The sequence below is a fragment of the Osmia bicornis genome, chromosome 9 (assembly GCF_907164935.1).
Source record: "Osmia bicornis bicornis chromosome 9, iOsmBic2.1, whole genome shotgun sequence".
NCBI lineage: Eukaryota > Metazoa > Arthropoda > Insecta > Hymenoptera > Megachilidae > Osmia > Osmia bicornis.
Genome location: NC_060224.1, coordinates 1,236,103 through 1,260,335, shown reverse-complemented (window position 1 = coordinate 1,260,335; position 24,233 = coordinate 1,236,103). Strand labels below are relative to the sequence as shown.

General features: G+C 38.9%; 1 protein-coding gene across 2 annotated transcripts in view; it reads right to left on the bottom strand.

Annotated features, from left to right (window-relative positions):
- LOC114877504 (suppressor of lurcher protein 1) overlaps positions 1-24,233 on the bottom strand; it is a 358,815-nt gene that overhangs the window by 260,608 nt on the left and 73,974 nt on the right. For both annotated transcript variants that reach the window (XM_046287131.1, XM_046287132.1), the window contains exon 5: positions 6,970-7,036. In XM_046287131.1, the coding sequence (XP_046143087.1) occupies positions 6,970-7,036 (67 nt within the window). The remainder of the gene's footprint in view (positions 1-6,969; positions 7,037-24,233) is intronic.

The window sequence follows — 24,233 nt, the reverse complement described above, 5'->3', positions numbered from 1 at the left end:
ACCCTGATTTGTCATCCTACTATTATACGACAGAAAGTGACATTTTCTCCAACCATGAATGCTTGTATAATTTATTTCTGATTATTTCGTTGCACTTGCAATTTATAAAAAAATATTTATCAACCCTTGAATCGTGACCCAAACTAATATGGAATACAAAATTGAATTAAATTCGAGACTCTCTTTATGGTCCGTCGTCTGAAGATTAAAAATTATATCCGATGGAATAAAATACCAACAGACCTTCTCCTTCCATCATTTCTCTCGCAACAAAACTCCCACAAATGTACGTGGTCAAAGTTGCCCACGATCTCGAAACAAATCATGTCTTTGTTCGTTGAAGATCCAACGAAAGGATCGGGGCTGCTATCAAGACTCGTCCGTAAGGCAGCCGAGTTCGTACCATTTTATCTCTAGCTGGATTTCCTGCCATCCGTTCCTCTTTCTTTCGCTGTAACTACGCATCCGGTAGCAAGTTACGGTGAAATATATGCGAGGATCCGGAGAACGGTGCTCGGATCGGGCCTTCGTGCACCAGCTGTCGTTGGGCCTCGTTGCCGTTCCTGTCACGTCACTGCTGTGTGTTGCCACGATAAATCTGGTATGCCCGAATCTCTCGGGTTATTACTTCGCCGGGGGACTAGTCGTCGCTTGTACATATGTGCCTCGTCTTTCGGCCCGTCTCAACCCTTTTTCCACGTCAAAACGCGTACAGCTTATTGCCCGCCGTTCTCATTGCACGTGCTTCTCTCGACCGACATTATTCCGACAGAAAGGAGAAATTACGAACGAATATACCGATGAATCACGCGAACGTGGCTGGTTTCTGATATAAATGCAAGGCTGTGTTCATATTTATGAAAGTAGACGTGAGCTGGACGGTAAACAGCGATGTTTATGCTTGCTCTTCGAGAATCGACCTGGTTTGTTCACGGCTCGAGCGTCAGATCTGGACCATCTTTGGATTTTAATCTGTATTTTGATTGATAGGACGAGAAAGTAATTCTTCTAGATTCAAAGTGATATGGATGCTTTATAGCAGACGAGAATTTTGAAGATGGACTTCGGATTTGTGGTACGAGTATTCGTTGAAAAAAGTGTATCAAACCTATTAGAGGAATAGTAATTTGAAATTTGAGAACTACTTTTTTCACCCGGGTCCTGAGTTAATATTCAGGTACCGAAATTACTGTAACCCAATTAAAAGGTGCTAGACAGCCTTTCGGGATCCTACACTTTCCCACTATTAGCAGTTTGACTAAATTTACAACACAAAGTGTTGAAGGGACATTGTAAACTATCTACTGATACATAGCGCGTCATGAACTTGGAACAACAGTAACATTAACTTTGACAGAAATTTGATCACCGAAATTCATCGTGTTCATGAATATCGAGTTTACTTTGCAGTAATAGAACAAGCCGTGCACATGGTTCGGCAAGTGTGCACAAGATTCGAATAACCAATGAAACAGAATCAATATTTCGACGGTATTTGAATAGTACTTTAAACAATGTAAAGGGAAGGAGATTTTATTCTGTAGAAACGATGTAATAACCGGAGCCGTTTTACTTGAAAGTAATGTTCCGAAACAATCAGTATTATACTTTCTTTGCGAGCAAGTATTAGATGCAATAAAGGTTCCGAGATTTTAAGCAAACGGTAAAAGGCACTCGTTTATGGCAATGTCGGTGAAGAAATCAGCGGAATTATTCTTGGTGAGATCAGACAAGAATAAAATGGAATATAAGTAAACGTTTATTAAAATTAAATGAACAATTAAATTAGATTGGGCATGGGTTTTTTTCTGGGCGAAAATTATTTTTTCAAATACGACTTTCAATCTACTCAAGATCTATCTTTTCCACGTTTTAAATCCGGACAACAAGCCACCTAAAAACAACTAAACTTTGCTGTTGCTCGTGTTTATAAGACAGCTAAGTTCCACGAGGAAATCCTCAGCATGGTATCGAGAGGATTCCAGAGATAAAGGAGAAATCGGCGTTGATCCTTTTCTTTATTTAAAGGCGCTTACAGAGTTCGAGACACTAAGTCGACGGTCGTTCTCTCCTCCATCATAAGAAATTCTCTTTTGCTTTCAAACGAACCAATGAAATCTCTGTTATAATACCCGGAATAAATAAAATAAAACAGAGAAGAAAATTATATTTCCTAATAGCTAATTCATTAAACTAAAAATAAATATAATTGACGAAGACTACAATAGAATTGCTGGTAAAATAAAATTCTAATAAATAATAATGGAACAGAAAAATATTCAAAGCGATGCGTTGTAAAGATCACCTTTCTATTTTCTAGGATAGGTTCGTTCCATGAAAACCTATTTCACGATATGAATAATACAGTCGAGGGGAGACCACGCATTTTCCTCTTTCTATTAAGGATTCACCCTGTCCGCAACAGGGTATTCAGAGTGACGGTGATCAGCAGGAATAAGTTTAACAGCGGCGCTGAAATTGTCGGCCAAGCCAGAGGAAACCCTGACAAACTTTTGCGCAGCATAGGTAACAAAGTGAGCTCGTCAAACAATCGCGTCTCTGGGCCACAATGAAACCGCGGTATTGCCAATCGGTCGAATTGGATTTCACCTCCTGGCTTTCCAGTTTCCACTTGATTGGATCGATAAGGGCCGGGTCAGCCGGCTAAGTATAGTTAAGGCACGGTTTAGATCAATTAGAGGAACCGAGAAACGTTCGCGCAAAATGTTACTAAAAGGGAACATTTTCAAAGAAGTATTGACAGATCGAGCAGTTTCGCCTAGTTAAAATATTTGAAAAATTACTGTGTTCGTGATTAGGGATCAGCGGGTATCCGAAAATTTCGATCGGGAATGTTTTTTATTCCAGTCGGATTTTTAACTGATGCTAGAAGACAATGGGAGTTCCAAACTCGGAGGAAATTTCAGCGCATTTCTAAATCCCGTTCACCGTTGGATTAAGGACAGCACCTGCTCCTTTGTTTTCTAGCTTCAGAGGAAACGGCGATAAGGGTGCAAGACCTTTGGGACACCAGTTTTCTGAATTAAAAGTCAGTGTTCCGCTTGGGAGGCACTACAAATTAACTTTCAAGTACGAAACTTTATGTCTTATTAATTTATCGAATCTATAAGTTTCTTGAAACAAAGGTTACAATCATCTAATTATAAATTTAATGCTTCAATCTTCACCCTATCATTAATTTCAAGATACTAATTACAATTTAGAGATTAATAATTTTACAGTGAATGTTTAATGTTTGTCAAAATATTAAGCATAGAATGTAATTATAAAACTAATGTAATCAACGAATTACGGTGACATTAAAATGCATTGCAAAAAGTCTGCTGCACAAGGTTTCTACAAAATGATCCGGGAAAAACGAAACTAGAAAAAGCTACATTCGAAGCTGCTTCTAACGAAATCGTCACGATACGCACCGTGAAATTGTTTGAATTGCAAATTGCAGGTTTCTCTATGCACCGACAATTCTCTGCTCGATAAAGTTAAAATAGAGTAGGTATGGAAAACTTGTCTGGAAGCTAAGAATTAAGCCTTAGATTGTAGAAATCCTATAAATTGAATGAAATAAAAGAAACGAAAGAAATTATTTAAACCGTGAATTATTGCAAAATAGCCACCTTCTGCAGTACAAATAGTATGCAGAACAATGCCCGTAAATAAAAATCACAGTCCAGAACAGAACTTGTAAATCGCTCAAACTTAATCAACATCAACGTCCAAACGCCCTGCATCAATCACACTCGGAAAAAAACCACCCTGAAAAACAGAACATGGTTTCATTTGGTTTCAAGCCCATCGACAGTGACCATTTCCCCGCGAACATCGAATTACAAATGCCGTTACCAAACAGACCCATCGAAAAATCGAAAGTGACATCGTCGATTCCACGATCCACGATAAAACCAACAAAATATTTTCGCTGTTTGCTTACACGTCGAGCAGAAAAACGCAGGGAAAAATTGTTAACCGGATGCGTGATGCGAACAGGAGGGAAAGGGGTGGTAGAGGAAATGGGTAAATCCAGAGAGGGTGAATTTCTCCTAACGAATTATTTTTGCAAATTTTCTAATTATCAAATCAAGTCGGATGAGTTAATTTTTCTTCTGCCAGAAATTACCCTTTAGGATGCCATTTCTCTGGAATGGTCAAGAAATTACGAGGTTTCTAAAGCTTAGATTTAGGATTAGGACCTTACGATAGCCTTTGGAAGCTCGTGAAGCAACGGCATTTAATTAGAACGGCTACCGCGCTAAATAAGCCCTGATACGCTATCTCTCGCGTGAAGCCATTTCAGCGGTGCTGGATGGACTTTAATTAAAATCGTAATTTTTGTTCTGCGTAAACGTTACTACAACTGTGACCCGCCGGTGGATAACGAACGATTAACATCCATGGAAATTCAGCCGGTTGTTTGCCGGAGGAAAGGGTTACGGTTTGCGCAGTGAACGCTTCGAATATGAATTGTTTAGTGTGGTTGGGATGAAAATCGAAGTACTGCCGGGTTTTCAATGAAATATGTAGAGAAACCTAAATCCTTCAACCTGATTGTCTTAAATAATAGGTACAGTGCTATTTTAGCAGCTGCTTGCTATAGAAAAATAGAAACGTTAATTAAGGGGGTAGGTATTTTTTATTTGAAAGTACTGAATAATAGGTAATCTCTAAAAAAATTTTGAATAAAAACGGAAAATGGAAAATGGATTTACTACTTTTTTTATGTAGGCCCAGAGTAGAGGCCTTTGAACTTTTTGTAAAAGATACGTTTGACGAGAATTTATTGATTTCAAATTAAATAGCAATCGCAGACGCGACGATCGAATAAATTACTAATGATTATTACAAAAATATTCGCGGATAGACGCACCCCATTTACGCGAGACAGTGTTTAGCATAACATTAATTTAGATGAAGCCCGCGGCATTTCTGCGTAAAGCAATTATACAGGGGCTAATTAAGATAGGCAGATAATCCAATAATTCACGAATAATCTCGCGAATATCATTAACGAGAAAATCCGGATGAAATGTATGACTTTTTGCACGCGATTGTTGCGAATATTTCTATCGATAAATACACCAACTTACACCCCCCACAAATTATGGAAATTAATTTCTGAACGCTATTTTCAATTTTTGTTTAACGATTACTCAAGCTTTATGAAATTAATAATAAAAAATACGAAACTATCAGAAAATGTTTAAATAATAGACATAAAACGAAATAGCTTTTCTATATTACCACGTTCGGGGAGAAATAATGTAGCTGGTAAACCTCGTAACAGCTTAATTACAATGCAAGTAGTTTAAAATTCTCCAAAATCGCTACACGTGTATCGCGGAGCCTCGTATAAAGTACACATAATCGTTTCCAACGAGTAATAATATCTCATATTATGCGATCGTTACAATGTTTCGTGGAAAGAAACGAGGATTTTTGTTCGCGAATTACCGGTTGCAAGGAAACGTAATAACAATAAACTTTCTTCGACTTCCTGGAGAAATACACAAACGAAATACCAGATTACAGTAACTTAGTGATAATAACAATCAATTACGAATCCCTGGTACGACTACTGTGAAATTTGCATGCATGCACGGCAATTTAAAGCGCTAAAAGGAGTAATTTATGTAGTACATATCGCGATTCTTAATTATACTCCGCAGTGTGATCAAAGATATACTTTGCTATTATTGATAACGTTAACTACTATACTCGTGTCGAGCCAGTGGCCTACAATCCGAAAAAAACCTTGAAAAAAATATTTCTGACGAATCAAATTATTATGAATTTAAAGATTGAAGCTTTTATTTCTGCTTCGAGTGGAAACTGAGCTACTGGCGTTACAATTAATTGATCAGAAAAGCCTAATGGTGTGCTACAAGCATATTAATATCCGTACCCTACTTATAAGAATCTCCTCCCGAAGGTTCCTCACGAACAAGCAATTCAAAATGTTTCATAACAGCGATAACTCTAATCTTGCTCCATCATTCGTACAATAAACGCGACAAAAATCTGGACGATGTAAGAATGATTAGAGAAGCTCGTTTTTTCCCTTGTCGGAGCAGCAAAGCAACAACGATCACGTGCGAAGAAGAAACAAGTCCGGTACACGAGGGTAACACACACCTGTTCGATCATTCTTCAAGTCGTATCAGCATCGTGGCTCGAGCGACTCGAACGGAAGTCGTGTAGAACGGTAGCTAAAGCATGTAACACGCTTCCGATACGGGGTAAATAAGTGTCGCGACACAGGCTAGGAGAAACCGGTGGGTCTCGTGTGTCCACCTGCGATTCGTGACTTCGAATAAAACCGACTATCAACACGGCTACTATATTCAACGACGAGGTTAGTGTTTTTGTCCGGAATGTTGCTTGGATACTGACGCGTTCAAACGGTCTACTTCCGGCTGTAAGTTAAACTCGATACCCTACGAAAATGCAACTTACGATCGGCTGCACGATAACCGGAAAAACGGGGGTAGATGGAATCGATTCTGGGGTACGATTCTGTTGCAATTTAACTGAGTTTATTGACGATAATACTTTCTCGAACGTGTATTGGTTCGCCGATGTAGAATGCGTTTCATGAACCAGAAAATATTTTCCCGTTTGTTACTTTAATGATTCGATGTGTAACCCATTCCCTGATAACTGGAAGGAAAATTTACGATGGGGCATTGTGCAGCACTGTTAAGGACTTTAGCGGTAATGTTTCCGCACAGGTATATAACTTCATTGATATTTTCAACCCTCGAACGACGGACCATGGAAAGAGTCCCATATTTGAATAAAATTTTCTATTTCATATTATTTTCCTTTCCTAGGATTAAGATTGTAATCGCACAGTAAACAGTAAAGAGTCAACGACTATTACATTAACTAATAGAAGATTAAAAATGAAGAGAAAGTGAAATCTAATAACGAGTAAAACTTTCTTTCCCTTACCTGGATTTACGGCGTGGCAGTGGTTGAGGAGCGGCAGCCAACAGAGCAGTAGCACCGCTCTCTGCATCTGAAACAAAAATCACAAGTATTTTTCATTCACTGTTCTTTCGTCTAATTGCTGTTCCACGGAGGCGACTCTGGCGTCTTCTAATGTGATTACAACATTGATGAAAATCTGGAATGAAAACATGCCGACAGTCGGGATCCACGGGAAACCGTGGAACCACTAATTACAGGAGAGAAACCGAGTCAGCTCGAAGAATGAAGCGCAGCGGGATCATTCCGCACGAGGAAGCAACGATCGCACGCGTGCATAAATATCAGGACGGATACGGTTCCGAGCACGTGTGCGACCCGATCCACGACGTATCCATTCCTCCACCGGCAAATGAACTCTCCAGCAATGGTTCCACGTGGTCGCGTGTGCACGCACGAACGATTTGTGTGTATAGGGGTAGCCGTGCGATGAATTTTCCACAGGCCAGACATTTTCGTTGTGAAATACCTAGGCCGAGGATCGCGTGGAAAACAGCCACGCCCGGGATACATACTTTACTTCACGGAATGGGAAACGAGCGGGACGACCGATTTGTCAAATTGATTCGTCCCGTGAACGCGTGGAATTTTAAATTCACACTCGAGAACCGACCGGTCCCAGATGTACCATTAGACACGTACAAACGTTGGATTCTATGGCGATAAGATATGCAAAATTTTCGAATACTCCTTTCACAGTTTTAATTCATGGTAAAATTCTCTGAATTATTAAATTTATTTTAAATTTTATGTACCGTGATTTTTCATTCAATGGGTAGAGCATATTTTCATTAAAGTATAAAATGTACCCATGTAAATTCTGGTGTATGCAAAATTTTATGATCTAGATTTCACGGTTGTAATTTATGGTGTAGTATGGAATTTTTAATCCGCCAAGAGTGTACTTTGAATAAATTATTGTTCAATTGGAGACACCAGGAAATAAAATCTAAGAACACCTTACATATTACGATTCCTTAGTCGACCCATTCAAATTGTAATTAGTACCGTCGCGTCGTTCGACTTTATATGTATGTTGAATATATTTAAATACACTTTCGCTATTTTATCTTAGTCTCTAAAACGCGTTATCCTCGTTAAGAACCGCATCGATATTCGTTAAACTTTCCTCGTAGAAACTTAAATCTAACCATTTTCCAGCGATGTTAAATCTCGAATTATTCACGATCCTCGGCTAACGAATCCGCCTCGATCTATCTTAAAAACGTCTCTCGGAAACGAATGAAACAAGACTTTAATCCGTGCAAATAGCTCGTCGTAAATATGAATTAAGCAAATGACGGAGCTTCATTAAAATTGCACCATCGATTGGTTTCGTACGTCGAGCGATATCGCGTGGTTAAATCCACTTAAGACGGGAAAGAAAAACGGGTATCCGTCTATGGGATATTCGAAATGTACATTTCTTCCTATTACACGGAAATACCGTGATCCAAATTGCTATACTCCTTGTGCTCGATTGAATATGCTCCTTTATAGACCTTTCTTTGATACGATCGTGCTAGTATGAGACTGCGAGAGACAGACAAAAGTGAAACGTACCGAACTATTGAAAAGAAAGCCAGAGACTTTCAATAGAGAATTCAAATAAATTTTCTTTGATCTACTCGCTTGCAAATAAAATTCTACAGTGCAATCGAAAATTTTCAATTTCAAAACTTTACATTACCGCTTAAAATATCATTACAACACTTATCAAATTTTTCAATTTTGGGTCTCCAGTGGAGTTCACACCTCTATTTTAATTTTAATATTATGTCATTTACTGCCAAAGGAAAATTGCATACTGTCACAAGATTTTAATATGCAAGGATTAAAATGAAGCACCGCACTTTGTCAATACTCGATAATCCTTATTATCAAAAGGTCTGTTAATTAGACTTTCAATCAAGAAGGTGTTTGGATTAAAAATCAATGGAAGAACGAACAGAATCGACGTCGAAACATCGAGCATTCGTGAGATTCGACCCATAGACAGTCGTTCCACTTGGAGCAAAAGGAACTGTTGACATTGCTGAACAATAGAGCCCTCTTTGAAATCGATCTTGGATACACCTATTGCGCAAACACTTAAAACAGTGATATTTTTAGTATTTTCTTTGACGATTGAATCAAACAGCAGAAGTAGAAACATATAAATACTTGCCTTTAATACCTGTAATCTTTTCTTGGTTTTTCTCTAATCGAAATAATTGTATTAGATTCAATAAAATTCTTTGAATATTAAATTTATGTTAGATTGAAGCTAGCATTGCGTTAAAGTAATTTCACTAGCAGATTACTAACAGCAGTCAATGCGTTTCATTTCCTTCGGAAATGAAATTCCAATTTAAAGTTGAAATTAAATTCTGAATACTACATTTTTCAGACCGTAGAACGAGATTTTAAGCATGCATTTTGTAGCAAAACTTTTTTCTGCAAAAAACTGATTGAAATACCGACATATATCCGGGAGCGATTAAAATATTTGATAATGAAAACTGACGGATTTAATATTTTCCGCGTCACTCGTCACCTCCCTTACGTTTCATTCAAAACTCATCATCCCAAGCGAGATTTTTCCGGCGAAGAAAATATTTAACGTAACACGCAAGAATGAATTCCGGCTTACCAACAGACGAGCCCGCAACGAAACAGTTTCGTACCGCGAGTTTCTTGCAAAAATTTAATTGAAATTCTTAAAGTGGTTCCGCGGTAATTATTCCACGGCGAAAACAAAAGGCCGCACGAGCTCTTCCCTGTTCAACAATGACCGTTTTTCAAACAACCGGCCGTAGAGATACATCGAAACTGTGGAAATAAATCATTCACGGTATAACGAAATTTTACGTGGCTACAATTGTCAGATCGAATGAAAGAACGTTCGCCAAATACACTGAAAGAAGAATACACTCGCGACAATAGTTTCCCAACGTTTTTCGCATCCATCATTCGACCATCGCAATTAAACGTTCTGATTAGAATTTATTAACTGAATGCACAAAAGTAAAGACAGATGTGTTATTTATGCGATTTTCAAGCTATACGTATAGAATGAATAATTGAATTCTGTATCTCTTCTACTAGCATCTCTAGGTTGAGGTATCAAACCTCTTCGAGGGCCCGACAAATGATAGAAAAATCAAGAAAAATTTATCAAGTCGATAAAGTTCTAAAGGTTTGTTAATACGATAAGGGTCGAAAAGAGTTTTGAGCGATAATGTACATGCGTCGCAGTGATATTTGCCCTCGACACTGACTGGAAATTGTATTAGCGCCGACTCGGGTCCATGCAAGAAGTAGGCCGTTCCAGTTGCACTCTCGCGAAGAGAACGCGCGGCAAAGGTCAAAAGTGCATGAATTGTTGCGAAGTGGCTCGGTCCTCCACTCGCTAAAGCAGTACAATGCGATCGGTGACCCCGTTTCGCTCAGCCTGCAAACCACCGGCGACTGCTGACATTGCTGAAAAGACCCCGCGATCAACTATATTCCCAGACCTTTATTTCCTTCCTTTTTTTCTTCTTCTTCTTTCTCCTCCTCGACGGTTTGATGAAGAGTCCAAGACCCGTCGAGGGCCTACAGATACGTAAGTCGACAGGCTCTTCCGTTCTTTCGGGCTTATTTTCGAGGCCTGTTTGTGTTCCTCGTTCGTTAACGGAATCGAACGAACGAGAATTAACGACACCGATAAATATACTGGTAACGGGATCCTTTTGCGTTTCCAGACAATTTCGAGTCAATCTGAAGGATTGATTTGGAGAACAAGCATTTTAGGATCATTTCAAAATGGACAGAGGCGTCTTCGAAAACATTCCTACGAGTTACAAGAGGAAACAAAAGTGCAATTGCATTTTACTGATGCACCGATGCACAAAACTGCATAAACCTAATTCCAGAGTATAGCTTGTGTTAGTTGAATATTTTCAACATCCTTATGTCGAGAAGCGTTTTACGAGCACCCCATGCCAACCCTGACAAGAGATAGATTTGAATGAACGTTTTTCTCGTTTTTCTCGAAATTTTACATCGCGCTGCTGGCGTCACGTATTCCATTACGAATAAAAGCCAGTCGTCGTAGCAACGTAGCAAATAGTACCTCTTTCGTAAACAGTGATCAACAATGGCGTTGCAGTTTTAAAAGGAGATCGTCAAAATGTCACGAGAATACGACGCGTTTCGTATGTCACATAAATTCAACGCTACGTTTGCGCCTACACGCTCGAAACGCGCGCACAATGAATTTAAAGTGAGATTTAAGGGGTGAAATATTCTCGCATTTCCTACCCTTTTTCTTTCGACAACTATACTGCAAGTTGATTTGCAAATCTTAATAATAAAATATTTTGAATATACAATTAGCAATTTAAAAATTGCGGAAATTTTGCTAATTGATTCGCGAAAAAATTAAATAAAGTAATTAGAAAAACGATTGTTAGATAATATGTCATAAGTTTGATAGAAAAGAAAATATGTTGAATTTTATAATATTTAACAAAATTACATTATTTCTTTTCTAAATTACTTTTAATATTAATATCGTCAAAATTAAATTTTTTCTTAGAAGAGCCTCGTTTAATCGCGAGTGTATGTAATAAAATGTAATAACGTCGACAAAGAGACTATAAATATGTATGACGATGGTATAAATAAATGACTAACAACTTACACACGAGATACACGAGCCACACGTCGCGTTGTATAAATATTCAACTTAAATTTATTTCTACCATGCATACGACGTAAAGAGGGTTATGTAATTATAAATGACACTAAAGGTGTTATTATTTTATAAAATCGTACCATCTGAAAAATGAAACAAATGTTATCTTCTGATAACAAGCTAGTTTAGATATAATGAAAATAAAAAGAAACCCTGTAGTTTTCAATGATTCAAGGGATATAGCTTTTCAAGTTTATTCTAAACTTAAAATAGTCTTGTTGAGAGAATATCGTGCAGAAAATCGTATTTTCACCATGGTCATGAATAACAAAGACTGCTCCGAACGAAAGGCATGAAAGTTATCAAAAGAAAAATGGTTCGAGGCTTTATGGGTTAACCAGACCCATCTCGAAGCATTTACTTTCGAAAGGCGTACATTGTTTGCCACGAAACTTGACAACGAGATGTTAAACAGCTGGGTGATGTTCATAAATATTCATTACAGAAGAAACACCATTGTTTAAGGCTATACCTTTGACATAAAGATAAAAAATTCACCTGATTTATAACTAGAAAAATATTTGATAGCAAGAGATACATTAATATTATTACTGTACAAAGCTCAAAGAAGCTATTTAATCATTTTATTATTTCAACAAAATTTACCAGAGCAATATTTCATTACTCTCTACTTCAATTAGCAACGTTTTGGTATTGACATCCTGCATCTCATGTTGCTTTTTCCGATAGATTTGATGTATGAGATTAGCGCGGATTGCACGCCAGATCGACGATTGATACATTTTTCATTTCAACTTGAATAGCCTGACTTATTTTCGGATAAATTATAAAAAATTGAATTTTTATGAAAGACTGAAGCATTAAATTCCAGGATTAAATATAAGTGACTTAATAATTTTTATTTCATCCCTTACGTTCTACGCCAGCTCTGAAACGTACACTTTAGCTACTCGATAAGATTACCTAAAATTCCGAAGCCTTTCTTCGAAACTAAAATCCGAGAAAAAGTTGCGCGACAGCGAAGACGTACCCCGACAACCTTTCCATCCGGGAGTTTCGAAAGAAAACGCTTGGAAAGCGACGCGAAAACAATACTTTCACGGAGCAAAGAGCACGAGGGAAGCTTTCAGGTTGAGTTTCAAGCGCGCGTATAACTGGTAAGCGACATCCTATAGCGAGCAGGAAGAAATATTTTCGGCGGTACATTGTCTGAGCGTCAGATCACGGACAAGTACTCGCGCGAGTGACATCCTGTTGTGTACACAGAACGTCGTCGTATACATAGGCTCGTGAAACCTTTTTCTCCGCATCCCTCTTCGTCCCGAATGGTTTTCCTTCGCCCACCCCCTCTTTCTACGAAGGCAGTAGAAAATGACGGGGTGTGTCAGCCCGTAGGAAATATTATATCGCGTTTTCTTCGAAAGTGGCCGCGAGCCAGTAACCGGATCGCTTCAACCCGCCTCTCGAAGCAAAGAAGCTGGCGTCTGATATTAATCCTCCTACCATCCTACCTTCTAACAGCTGAGACCAGCTTGGACCAACGGAAAAACTTTCTGTCCTACGTATTTAGGCGATACTGTTCTCGGTTACGACGTGGTTTTATCGTTCTTTTCAACTAACCCTCCCGTGGAAAAGAAATGTTTCGTACGCGAGAAACTCCTGAGTAATAGAACGTGTCCCTTATATACATCAGACTTGGGCGGTGTTCGAATAAAATTCGCTGATTTTTTTCAAACTTTGCAGGTGGAAAGTTTCCAAGGGAATCTAAAATTTAATTTTTAACCCTTTGTCTATAAGAAGTTTAAATTGTTCTTGATATACGCTTTAAATGGGACATTAACAGGGTGATTAAAGCACGCGTAAATAACGAGCAAAAGACAGAGTAAAGGCGTGTAAGATGACGCAGAAAGTTATAGTAGCGACGACGCGTGAGTTTCCGCATAAAAGCATGAGAAAAAAATAGCTCGGTTATTCCAGGCATGCTTTATTAATTAAAAACGCTGGTCAGCCGGCGACTCGGATTACATTTTCCACGGCTATTCATCAGGAAGGTCGTAATCTTGTTGTCGAGAACGGTCGACCAAATTTCATGAAATTATGCTGGTTATTAGAGGCCAGAGAGTACAACGGGATAAGTTGGTAAAACGTGTACACTTATAACAAGAAAAACAGCAATTTTATACTTGTTTTCTACATTGTGCTACCTTTTAACCGTTTACAAAAAGACCCGAATCTTTGGGTACCCACCCACCCTCATTTTCCATCTTCTACGAAAAAATAATTAGACAAATTTGCCGACATTATTATCCCTTGTAGAGCAAATTGTAAACAACGATCAATCCTTGTAATTCGATGAAGTCATAAGGGTTGAAAGAAAGTTCCTTCATAGAAGATTTCCTCCGTTCTTGAAGAGTTTACGAGGAGACAGTGATACATGACCGATTGTATCCAACGGTGAGAAGCAAAAAGAAATACTCGTTAGTTCCGTCCTTTTACTCGTCTACTATTTCAGTCGGTTTCCGTGTGGTCGTGGCTGATATCCGCGAGCACGTAACCGTGTCTGCTGTTCCGTGACGCTTCACCTTCTGAATTTCTTGTTCGGATACCACTGGAATTCCACCCCCGTCGTCCTCGAACGTGCTCGTTTCGCGACAGTCATCCTGCGACCTGTTCGCGCGGAAAGGACCAAGTTTCACGCTTTCCGCTCCGTGCCGCGCGTTTCCGCGGTGATTTACTCGAATCCAAAATCATGATACCCATAGAGAGGGTGAATCGGCAAAAAACCGTTTTTTACTGTCGCACGGAACGTATAGAACCCTGTCATACCCTTCTTTTCTGTGAGACATTTTTCATCGAAGAAATAGCGAAATAAGATAAGTTACAATAAAATAATTTCACAGGAAATCTGAAAAGTAAATACACGATTGCAGAAATTTCCTTTTTTCCCCTGTAATTCTTCGCTCCTACAACCGTTAAACTTCTGTACTTGTATTTTTATCGTCGCGTCGTCGAGCGTGGAAAACTTGCACCGTCCCGTCGCGTCGCGTTTGAAAAACAAACAATTAGAATTTTAAACAACCACGAAAACTTACTCGCTAGCGAGGAAGAAACTTTCCGCAGCTCCAACTTTGCAATTCCGTGCACATCATTTTCATATTTATACATTCTTTAGAGGGTACAATTTTTCGCAGAATGCGTCTCTTACACGGCAATTTGATTCGTGAATTATTAAAAAAGCGAACGCCGTTTGTTACAAGAAGAAAATGAATATTCAGGCAAACAGAAAGGATCCTGTTACTTTGACAAAAAGCATTGTTCTATCATAATTTTCGAGTATTTTCTTTGGAGAAATTGTTGAAATTGCGCCACATTTGTTCGCGGAGAATTGCAGGCACTCGTGAAAACCGCAATCGAACGAAATTCCGATATTTTGTCAGAGCACGCATCGTCTTCGATCAAAGTCATCCCCTTTAATTAATTGGTTTTCTTTCGAGACCTAGATTTAGTTAAATACAGTCTCTCACAAAATTTTCAGTGTTCTTTATTTTTTCTAAATCAACCTGATCGAATTGGTAAAATAAGGCTTAAAATTCTAAAATATTTCCCAGTACAATTCAGGATTAGAACTTTAAAATATCCCACGTCGCTACGTTGCCGAACTCGTTACACGAAAATCAGTGTACCTAATGATTCCAGGGAAGCGAAGGAAACTTCGTCTACAAGACTTCGTCAGAAAAAGCGTGCGGGAAGCAATCGATATCGAAAAGTACAGCAAACACCCAGGAAACTCAGTGTATTAGTTAAAGTCGACCGATGTAACAACCGTGGGCAAGAAGCTATGATAGATTACGCCGTTTACGAAACTCGAGGACAAAAAGCGAAAATTCTATCCACGGTAAACGTGTTCCATTTACCCTGAGTTCCCGACACAGGTCACAGGATCGTGAACTCTGTGTCGTGGGAGGATCGGTAAATCAAAGACGGAGGCAAGAACAGCGACAAGTATTGTCGAAGGTGCATATGCGTGGAGAAAAGTTTCACTGCACCGTCAGGATCTATGGGAGAAAGGACGATATCCTGTGAGATTGCTTTCTGGAAAGCATCGCGTGTATAAGTGTGCGACAATCAATAGTGTTTGTACTATCCAAGAGTCGACGAGAGTGGTTTCACCGAAAGCAAACAAAAAGATCACTTTTTCATATGCAGCTAAGAAATGAGATGCAACACGGTGCATCGTGCCAGTTTTTAATTAACTGGCCAGGTACCCGAATATTCAGGTCAGAATGATTTTTTTCGGGTTCAAGTGGGATTCCGAAAATTTGTTCGCACTTTCAAACTTTCAAACTTAAAAATTTCAGATAAATCTGGAAAATCTGCATGTTACGGTGCAGTATTTTCAAAATTAGAATTTCGTATCATTAAAAGTAAACAAAAAGCATTGAAACAATTTTTAATTGATTCAATTTGCTAAATTGTTTTGCAATTATTTTAATTGGAAGGTGCAAATATTTCGTTTGATGCAAACGAAGGTAACGTTCTATAATTATTATTTCATGGTTGAAATCAATTTTGGAATATCAAGTTAGAATCTTTCTTTTCAACGCTGGACTTGAATCTCGACAATGAAAATCACGTATTGTTTCAGAAACGTGCTATGCTCGTCCGGTGATTCGTTTACACGATTTCAGTGTGCTTTGAATGAGGCATAACAGAACGCAAATATTTAACGACCTTCGCCGATACACGTTGACCAGTATTTTATGTGTAATCGATTCGTACTTCATGGGACCAGTCGATATTCGACGCTAATGCAAATCGTGTACACAGCTGTGTATGCATAACAGCATTGTCAAGCTCGGAAAACTCGTAAAATGTTATTCTTACTGTTCGATTACAAACACACTGCTGGTTACCGTGACCCGATAGCATTGTTTCGATAACAAATTGCTTTTTTCGATCAGATTATTCATGAATCTGCAGGTATTCACCGTCAAAAATTATTCGATTCTTTTATTTATATTGTAATATTTTTTGGGGGGGCTGTTTGCCAAACTAAGAACATTCGGTTGATAAATAAATTAATAATACATTGTTTGAAATTCCAACACTGGAAATAACTTGAATTGTTTGCAAAATAAAAACGATAGAAATTCAGAAGTTATCCCTCTCTTATAAAAGATGAGATTTGTGATCCAATTCGGAAGAATTCGGTTTCATTTTCAAATACACGTATAGACGACTTTGAAAAATCAGCTGACCAATCGAGAAAATGCGGAGGCGAATCGAAAGGGAAATAGAAAAGGGTGTAGACGTTTCATCGTCTCCTGGTCGACTTGATCAAAGAAGAATATATCGGTACAAAGATCGGCCAGACTTGCCTGCGGAAGTAATATTATACATCTCCCAGGGAAAGTTGAGAAGTATCGGATCTGAAAGGAAAGGATGCCGAAGAAAGAGGCGGAAAACGGTCGGATGCGGACTGCTCGCCGAGTCATACACAGAAACGGATTGATCCTGAAAACATTCGCGGGGAGTTTTCTTGCTTTTGCTTTTCCAGTTTCTGCGGCGGATACTAGGTCAGACGTTGTACTTCCGCAACGATTTTCCTTCGAGAAACAGTTGCGGATGCTTGAAAAACTCACCGATAAGATGGATGACGAAAAACTACCTTTGGATAACGTACACCACAGATTTAGTCGAAGAAAACCATTAATTTTGGAAACGTTTGTCGTTGAATTACAGAATTTCCCGAAAACAAATCCAATTCTGTATTTTCATCGATAGGTGAATGGGGTACCTGAATTTTCATACCCATGTACCCCTAGTTTCTATATTCGCCTATCTAAAATTTACTTAACGATAAAACTTAGATATTTAATTAGCAGGTAATAGAAATCTCTAGTAATAATTTCTGAAATCAAAGGCACTTAGACAACGGCATGTGCTCACAATACACTCGCCTAAATCCGCAACGTATTCGATGATACGCGGTTTATCGATGGTTCACGGACTTTTATCCTTTCCGAATGATGAATGGGCGTACCGGTAATTGTCCGAAATGGCCGTGGCACGCAGCTTGGCTGCTTTTTGCTCTCGATTGCTAGCTTCGTCGTCGAGGACATTTCTGGCCCCCTATTCTGTTGTCCAGTCGAATGAGAGGGCAAAAATCCGAACCACCATCGAATCGTTTCTTTATTTCCTTCTGGCTGATTGCAACATGCTATGATTCAAAAATGTCTCATCCATTAAGGAAAAGTCACAAGATTCATATTTATTTTTAAACGTAGACTTTCTGTGTTTCAACCAACTGATCACGTTGCTTCGATAGTAATTTTAAGTACTCGAGTGCATGTATAATGAAAGAAGATAAATATACGACAAGACTTTTGATGAATTTAGCCCGCTCGTTGAAGTGGGTTTAAGACGAAGCCGGAAACTTTCGAAACTTCCTACATAGACCTTCCATAAAAGAAAAACCTCTGTTGGTTTCCGTTTCGTTATCTCCACTGGTGCAAAGATCGTTTGAACTCTAATTGAATCCCGAGAGTAAATCAACCACGTGGAAATATTCGTAAAGAAACGGGTAAACGCGAACCAAACCTGTTGTTTCAATTATTGTTACCCAAAAATGAATGACGTGGCAATTCAAACTGCTAATGATGTGCTTTCGTGTTTGCGTTACGAATGAAATTCCCTTCTCATCCAATTAAATCCATAATAACAGGAACACGTGATACCTGGCCGTCAAGGTGTTAATAGATTTCTACGCACAGTTAGCTGCTATCACTCTACTACAAGAGCAAACGGTATAAAGTTAACGTATTCAAACATGGCAAGGGTGTAAGGTTTATCAGTTACTCTCGTTCCTTTGTGTTATTGTTCAATTTGAATAACACGCTCGGAGAAGTTCACGATACTGCTCTCTCATTGAAACATTATTCCACATGCAAATGAACAACTATTTCCGGATTCCTGACGGTAAACGGTAATTATGCACGCTTATTTACCGTATCCCAAAACACGCTGACGGAGGAACTGGATATTTATCGCATTCAACGTTTAACATATTCAATATACCACCTATTCAAAATATTTGCCACCTATATGCAAAAACCTAACGCATTGCAACAAAGAATGCAGAAATTTGCACGTTGGTGAAACATTAATTAATTAATCGTTTGTAGTTTGGTTAGTTGCTAAGGTGACTGCAAAATGATGAAATGAAATCCTTGATCGTCTCCTGGTAGGAAACACGAGCATAGACGAAACACGCTAGCCGGCCAAATAACTCGGACAAATTAAGCCCCGGCGAGGTGAACGGCAAGCGTGGCCAACTGATTAATACCTCATTGTTCCAAGTTCCAATGGAAATACGATTAGGCGCGTACAAAGGGGAACGGCCGCAAACGATAAGAAATTAGCGGGATTACAAACGACTCGTTACCACCTTTGTGCGAGGGTGAGGCTGATTCGCGACCTAACGGACGAACGTGATGAAATTATCCCCGTTCGGCGTACAATGGTAGGACGCATTGAATATGGCTAACCATAACGTGGCGGTAACACATTACGAGGGTGCCTTCTATCCCGAGGAATCACTGCCGTTTTCACGTGGACATACCCTGCCATTAATTCTGCTTAAACCGCTAATTATTTCGCATTAATCGCGCAACGAACCCGGTCACGATCAATCATACGTCAAAATCGGTGACTGGCGTACGAGCAAGCATCGGTACAGCATTATCTGCTTATTCGTGAGCATAGTTATTCATACCGTGCACGTGGACGAGCATCTCCTCGTTGATTCTGCACCTACGTGCTTCCCGACTAACTGTAATAATTACAATCTCGGTTCCTCTGATAATTAAGCTGCGTCTGCATCGCGTTTGGTTTTGTCCTCCGAGATACGCGCCCCGAGTTATTAATCCGACGAGCATTTCTGGAGGAAAAGGTATTAGTCGTGTTTCGTTTTAACTTGGCGAGCCTGGGTAGATCGTGACCGAAACTTGGAAAACTATACAAGGATATTTAAAAATAAAAATGATACGAAGTACAAAAACTCTTTCCATAGTCCGCCACCCAAGGATTAACATCGAAATTAATTCCAGAGAAATGGAATTATGGTTCGCAGTGATCGTTTATTCATTGCCGCGAAACATTCGAGTTCCCTGGAATTATTTCACAGCAATTTCCCGGAGAATTGTTTATCATTTTCAAGTGCACGATAAACAATCTTGAAAGTTATTCACCGAATGAAAGGTCGTTTAAAAGAGCGGATCCGCGTTGCGTCGCGGGTGATAGAAATTGAAATATGAATTGCGACGTTCTCTGTAAAATGACATGGCGAAATTGAGTCGCACTTGAACCTGCTCTACAGTCATACATATTGCATTCGTCGGTGGATATTGCGTTACGGGCAAACGAACGCGAAACCGTACTTTGACGCTCGTTGTGCACGGATGCACCGTCATTTCCGCTGTATTCTTGCACCGTAAATCTTGTAAATTATTAATTATCGCCGTATTTGGTTCGACGCTGATAGAAGAGACGAGTATATGGATACGAATGCAATTTTCTACCGGTCGTTCGGTTTACATACTCTTGAGAATAGAGCGAATTACCAAGCTCGTTGGATTCTATCTACCTGCTCATCCTTTTGACCAATGCATGAGAATTCAGCGTGTTCGCTCGATAGAACCTCGCCGATGTTTTAAACCCTATCACGTAACGCGATTCTCAGAGTCATCTCTTCTGAGCACAAGAATTCTTTCGTTGAATGAGAAGAATGGAAAGATCGATCCGATACGAGACGTGGACTGCGTTCGTTTGCTAATATGTTTTCAATTAAATACCGGACGAGAAAATTGCAGGATGCAACGAACTGATGCAAGGTGCATTTGTAACAAACGTAAGCGTAATTACCGAAGGTAATTATCATTGTATTATGTTAGCAATTAAATTCCCAACGTTTAAGCACATTTTGCTCGAAAATTACATAAATCTAATTGCAGAGGAATTGAACAATTTTCAAAGATATTACTGTAACAGTATTTACATACTTTGATCGAAAATTAATATTTATTGGATTATAAATGAATTTTCGAGTACCTGTACACCCCTAATTTTAATAAATAATTACCTATACAGGGATAAGGAACTACCAATATAATATTTTAAATATCGATTGGAAAACTTCATCGTGGAAATGTTTTATTTCGTCGTTTCTACGTCGATCGAGATCACGAGGAAGAAACGCGGCAAGAAGAGAAGAGTTTCGCCGGTCTGATGGTTGAAAACTACAAAAGCGGCCTTTGGAAACTTTAATGAAGGACTGAACCACTCTATCGAGTCGAGGAACGAAGACAGAACGAACTGGAAACCGGAAAATCGTGTCCGCAGGTAAAACTTCCGCTTCTTTTCGCCCGAGGTGAGGACTTTGCCAAGTTTCCTCTTCATGGAAAGGAGTCGGTGAAAGAATGCGCGAATTCATTGCAAAACTGATAATGAATGCACTCTCACGTGCCGGTTAACGTTCATAATGAAGATCTATGCACGATATCAAGAGATATCTTGCTTTTTCATTACAATAATTTATAATCCCGTACCAACTGCGATGAAAAAAGAAAGACAAAAATAATTAGAAATTTTATAAAAGAAAATCTGGCCCTTTTCACTTTTCTATTCCAGAGTTGTTTTATTAAATTTTTCATTCGAAAAAAGGATCAAGGATACTTAGAGTTGTCCTTATCTATTATTCGTTATTCGTAAACATGTAAAACTTTACATCGCGTTTTCCTCTCTCGTCGGATAAACAGGGTATTTTACCTGATTCCATAATTTTACTTTTCCTCGCTATTTAATATTTCAATATTTGCACAACTTTCTCGTTTAAATACGCATTTGAATTCTCGAGCGAGTGTAGTCAACGTGCAAGCAAACAGGACGATTCGGATTTCCTCTCTATGTTTTTAAGGATTTCATTCGAAGAAAGCCGTTCTGCTATTATTCAGACGCGTCTTCGAGAAACTTGAAATCCGACAGAGACCGTGAACATTCGGATACAAATGAAACGGAAGTAAAAAAAAAGGGGAAAGATAACGCAACAGAAGGTAGAGGAAGAAGAAGAAAAAAAGGAGAAGAATACGAAGAGGAATCTGTCTGAAAGGGAGCGAAGGGAGGAAAGAACGAAAGGTGAAGCACTTCCGTAACAATGCTGATCTCTTCCATGAAATAAAACATACTCGACACCGAGGCAGTAAGGCGTACAGGAAGAAGGTAAGGAAGAAGTGAAAAACGAGAAAGAAAAACGAAAGCGAACGCGTTGTTTGGCAAAGAGCTAATGAGCCTCCGTTTGGCAGAAAGCAAATGCAGTATAAAAAGAAAAGAGATCGATTTTTCCACTGGTTTCGCGTTTCTATTCACTCGACAAGACGGTCATTACGTTGTTGCGATTATGTGGTTCTACTCCTTTTTTTTCTTTTTTAATAATAAAAAAGAAAAAGTAAATTTAACGTCGTAGTCGCTGCATTTATGTAGTTATAAAAGTTATAAAAGGAGAATTAAATATTGTTACAAAACGTTTATTCACTTTTTAAATTTATTTTTAATTTGTCAGCATGCGAAACTGCAAATTACCCCCGAGACTTTCAAACTAGTGTAAACACGCGCTCCAAAGTTTCAACTGATCTGGTACAAGTTACCGGACCGGTAGTACGTTGCTCTCGTTACATCCGGTGCAAAGTAATTCCCAAGTGTTTCGAATCGAGATATCCCTCAATCACGTATGTTTTACCTGGATCGATAATGCCACGCGAATCTAGCCGATTAAACGATCAAACGTTCTCCATTTTCTGTCTGGGGATTAAGCATCAGCTGCCGTTCGATTTTTCATTTCACTATTTAAACTAATGATCGATATATAAAATTTAATTATCTCAATTATATTTGATCATTCAAAATTATGTTATTTTATTTTGAAATTACTTTTAATATCAATATCGTGAAAATGAAGGTTTTGAGAATTTCAGTTTCCCCTCTAACGTGATTTCGCTTAGGAAAGCCTACTGTGCCGAATATTGTATATTCGCATTCAATAAGAGAATGCAATTTTCACTAATCTCATTCTCGTTTCACGCTGTACACGATGAACGGACCATAGAAGTTAGTATTAAATACTGTTATCGACCATCGAGCGTACACAGAGAGCCAGCCAAATCCTCACCTTCGTTATCCTCTGGGGGCTGCATCAGTTGCATCGGGTACCCTTTAACGGGTAGCAGCACTCTTGTGCTTATCCATGGGTGTTCCCTGACGCTTTCTAATTCCACAGAGTGCAGCGAGAACTTCACGGTTATTGGATCACTCGCTGACTATTAGACGTATTCGTCGGATGCTTTTGCCGAACGAGCATCCTACTTTATACTCGGCTCTCATTAGTATTAATTAATGAATTTCAGCAAATATTCAATCAACAAGAGCGCAAGAAATCTTAGATCCGTAATATATATAAAATTATGTATAACCAGATGGAATTAATAATGAATTGTTAATTCGTTATAATTATGGGGTGAATTAATCAATGACGTTTCTAAATCACTCATCGCGCGAAATAATTTCGTAGCAACGGGCTACGTGTTAAATTTCGGGCTTGTTTATTTAGGTCTGACGGTAGTAGACGCGGTTTCGTGAACGATATTTATTAAAGGACGTCGCGTCGCTTCCTCGCCGTGCGATCCATTAAAATGTTACGCGTACGTTCCTGTTAACGAGAGAACGAAACTTCGTTAGATGTGTGGAAATTCGGCCAACAGACACCTAGACCAACTTCCGACGTAACATTAATACGAGTTTCGACAACAATTTCTTGTTGCGTTGCTGGTCATAACTATGGAAAGGGACAAATCGATTTAACGAATTTCTATCCCTGCGTAAACGCGATTAAGAACATGTTTAACTATTTTTTTGTTAAATAAAACATTGACGATGAGAAAAATCTTGGAGATCTAATTTCAAAAAATTACCAACGAATATCAGCAGAATTTCTGCTTTAAATACCACTTGAAGCAGTCAGAAAAAAAACATGCCGTTTTAGTTGACTCAATGTACTTTGGTCGATCGATGACAGTCCTTGGCAAAACATTGGCCTAGATTTTCGCAAAGTATTGCGGCTAGGCCAAGTCAGCTGACGAGGACTGATGATAGGTCTGAAATTTTCAGGATAGCGTTAACGACTGCCAGTACTCCTTGGGCTTGCACCCTCCGTTCATCCTGAAAATTTTAAGAGCTCGATAACGAGGTGACTTGACCTCGCCCCGGCCCTCGTTCACTCGGCAATCTTCTTTTCGTGGCCAAGACTGAATTCAACGAGAATCATACGAATGTATTCAAAACCCCTGGATCGTCTTAAGCGATGCACCATTGTGCCACTTGCAAAGTGGATGAAGGATTTTCCTTCAATTTTCATTAATTCCAAGTTACACAGGGTGTTCTATACAAAGAAACTAATCTTCAGGAAAAAGAAGTAATTTCAATAAGAAAAATTCCATTT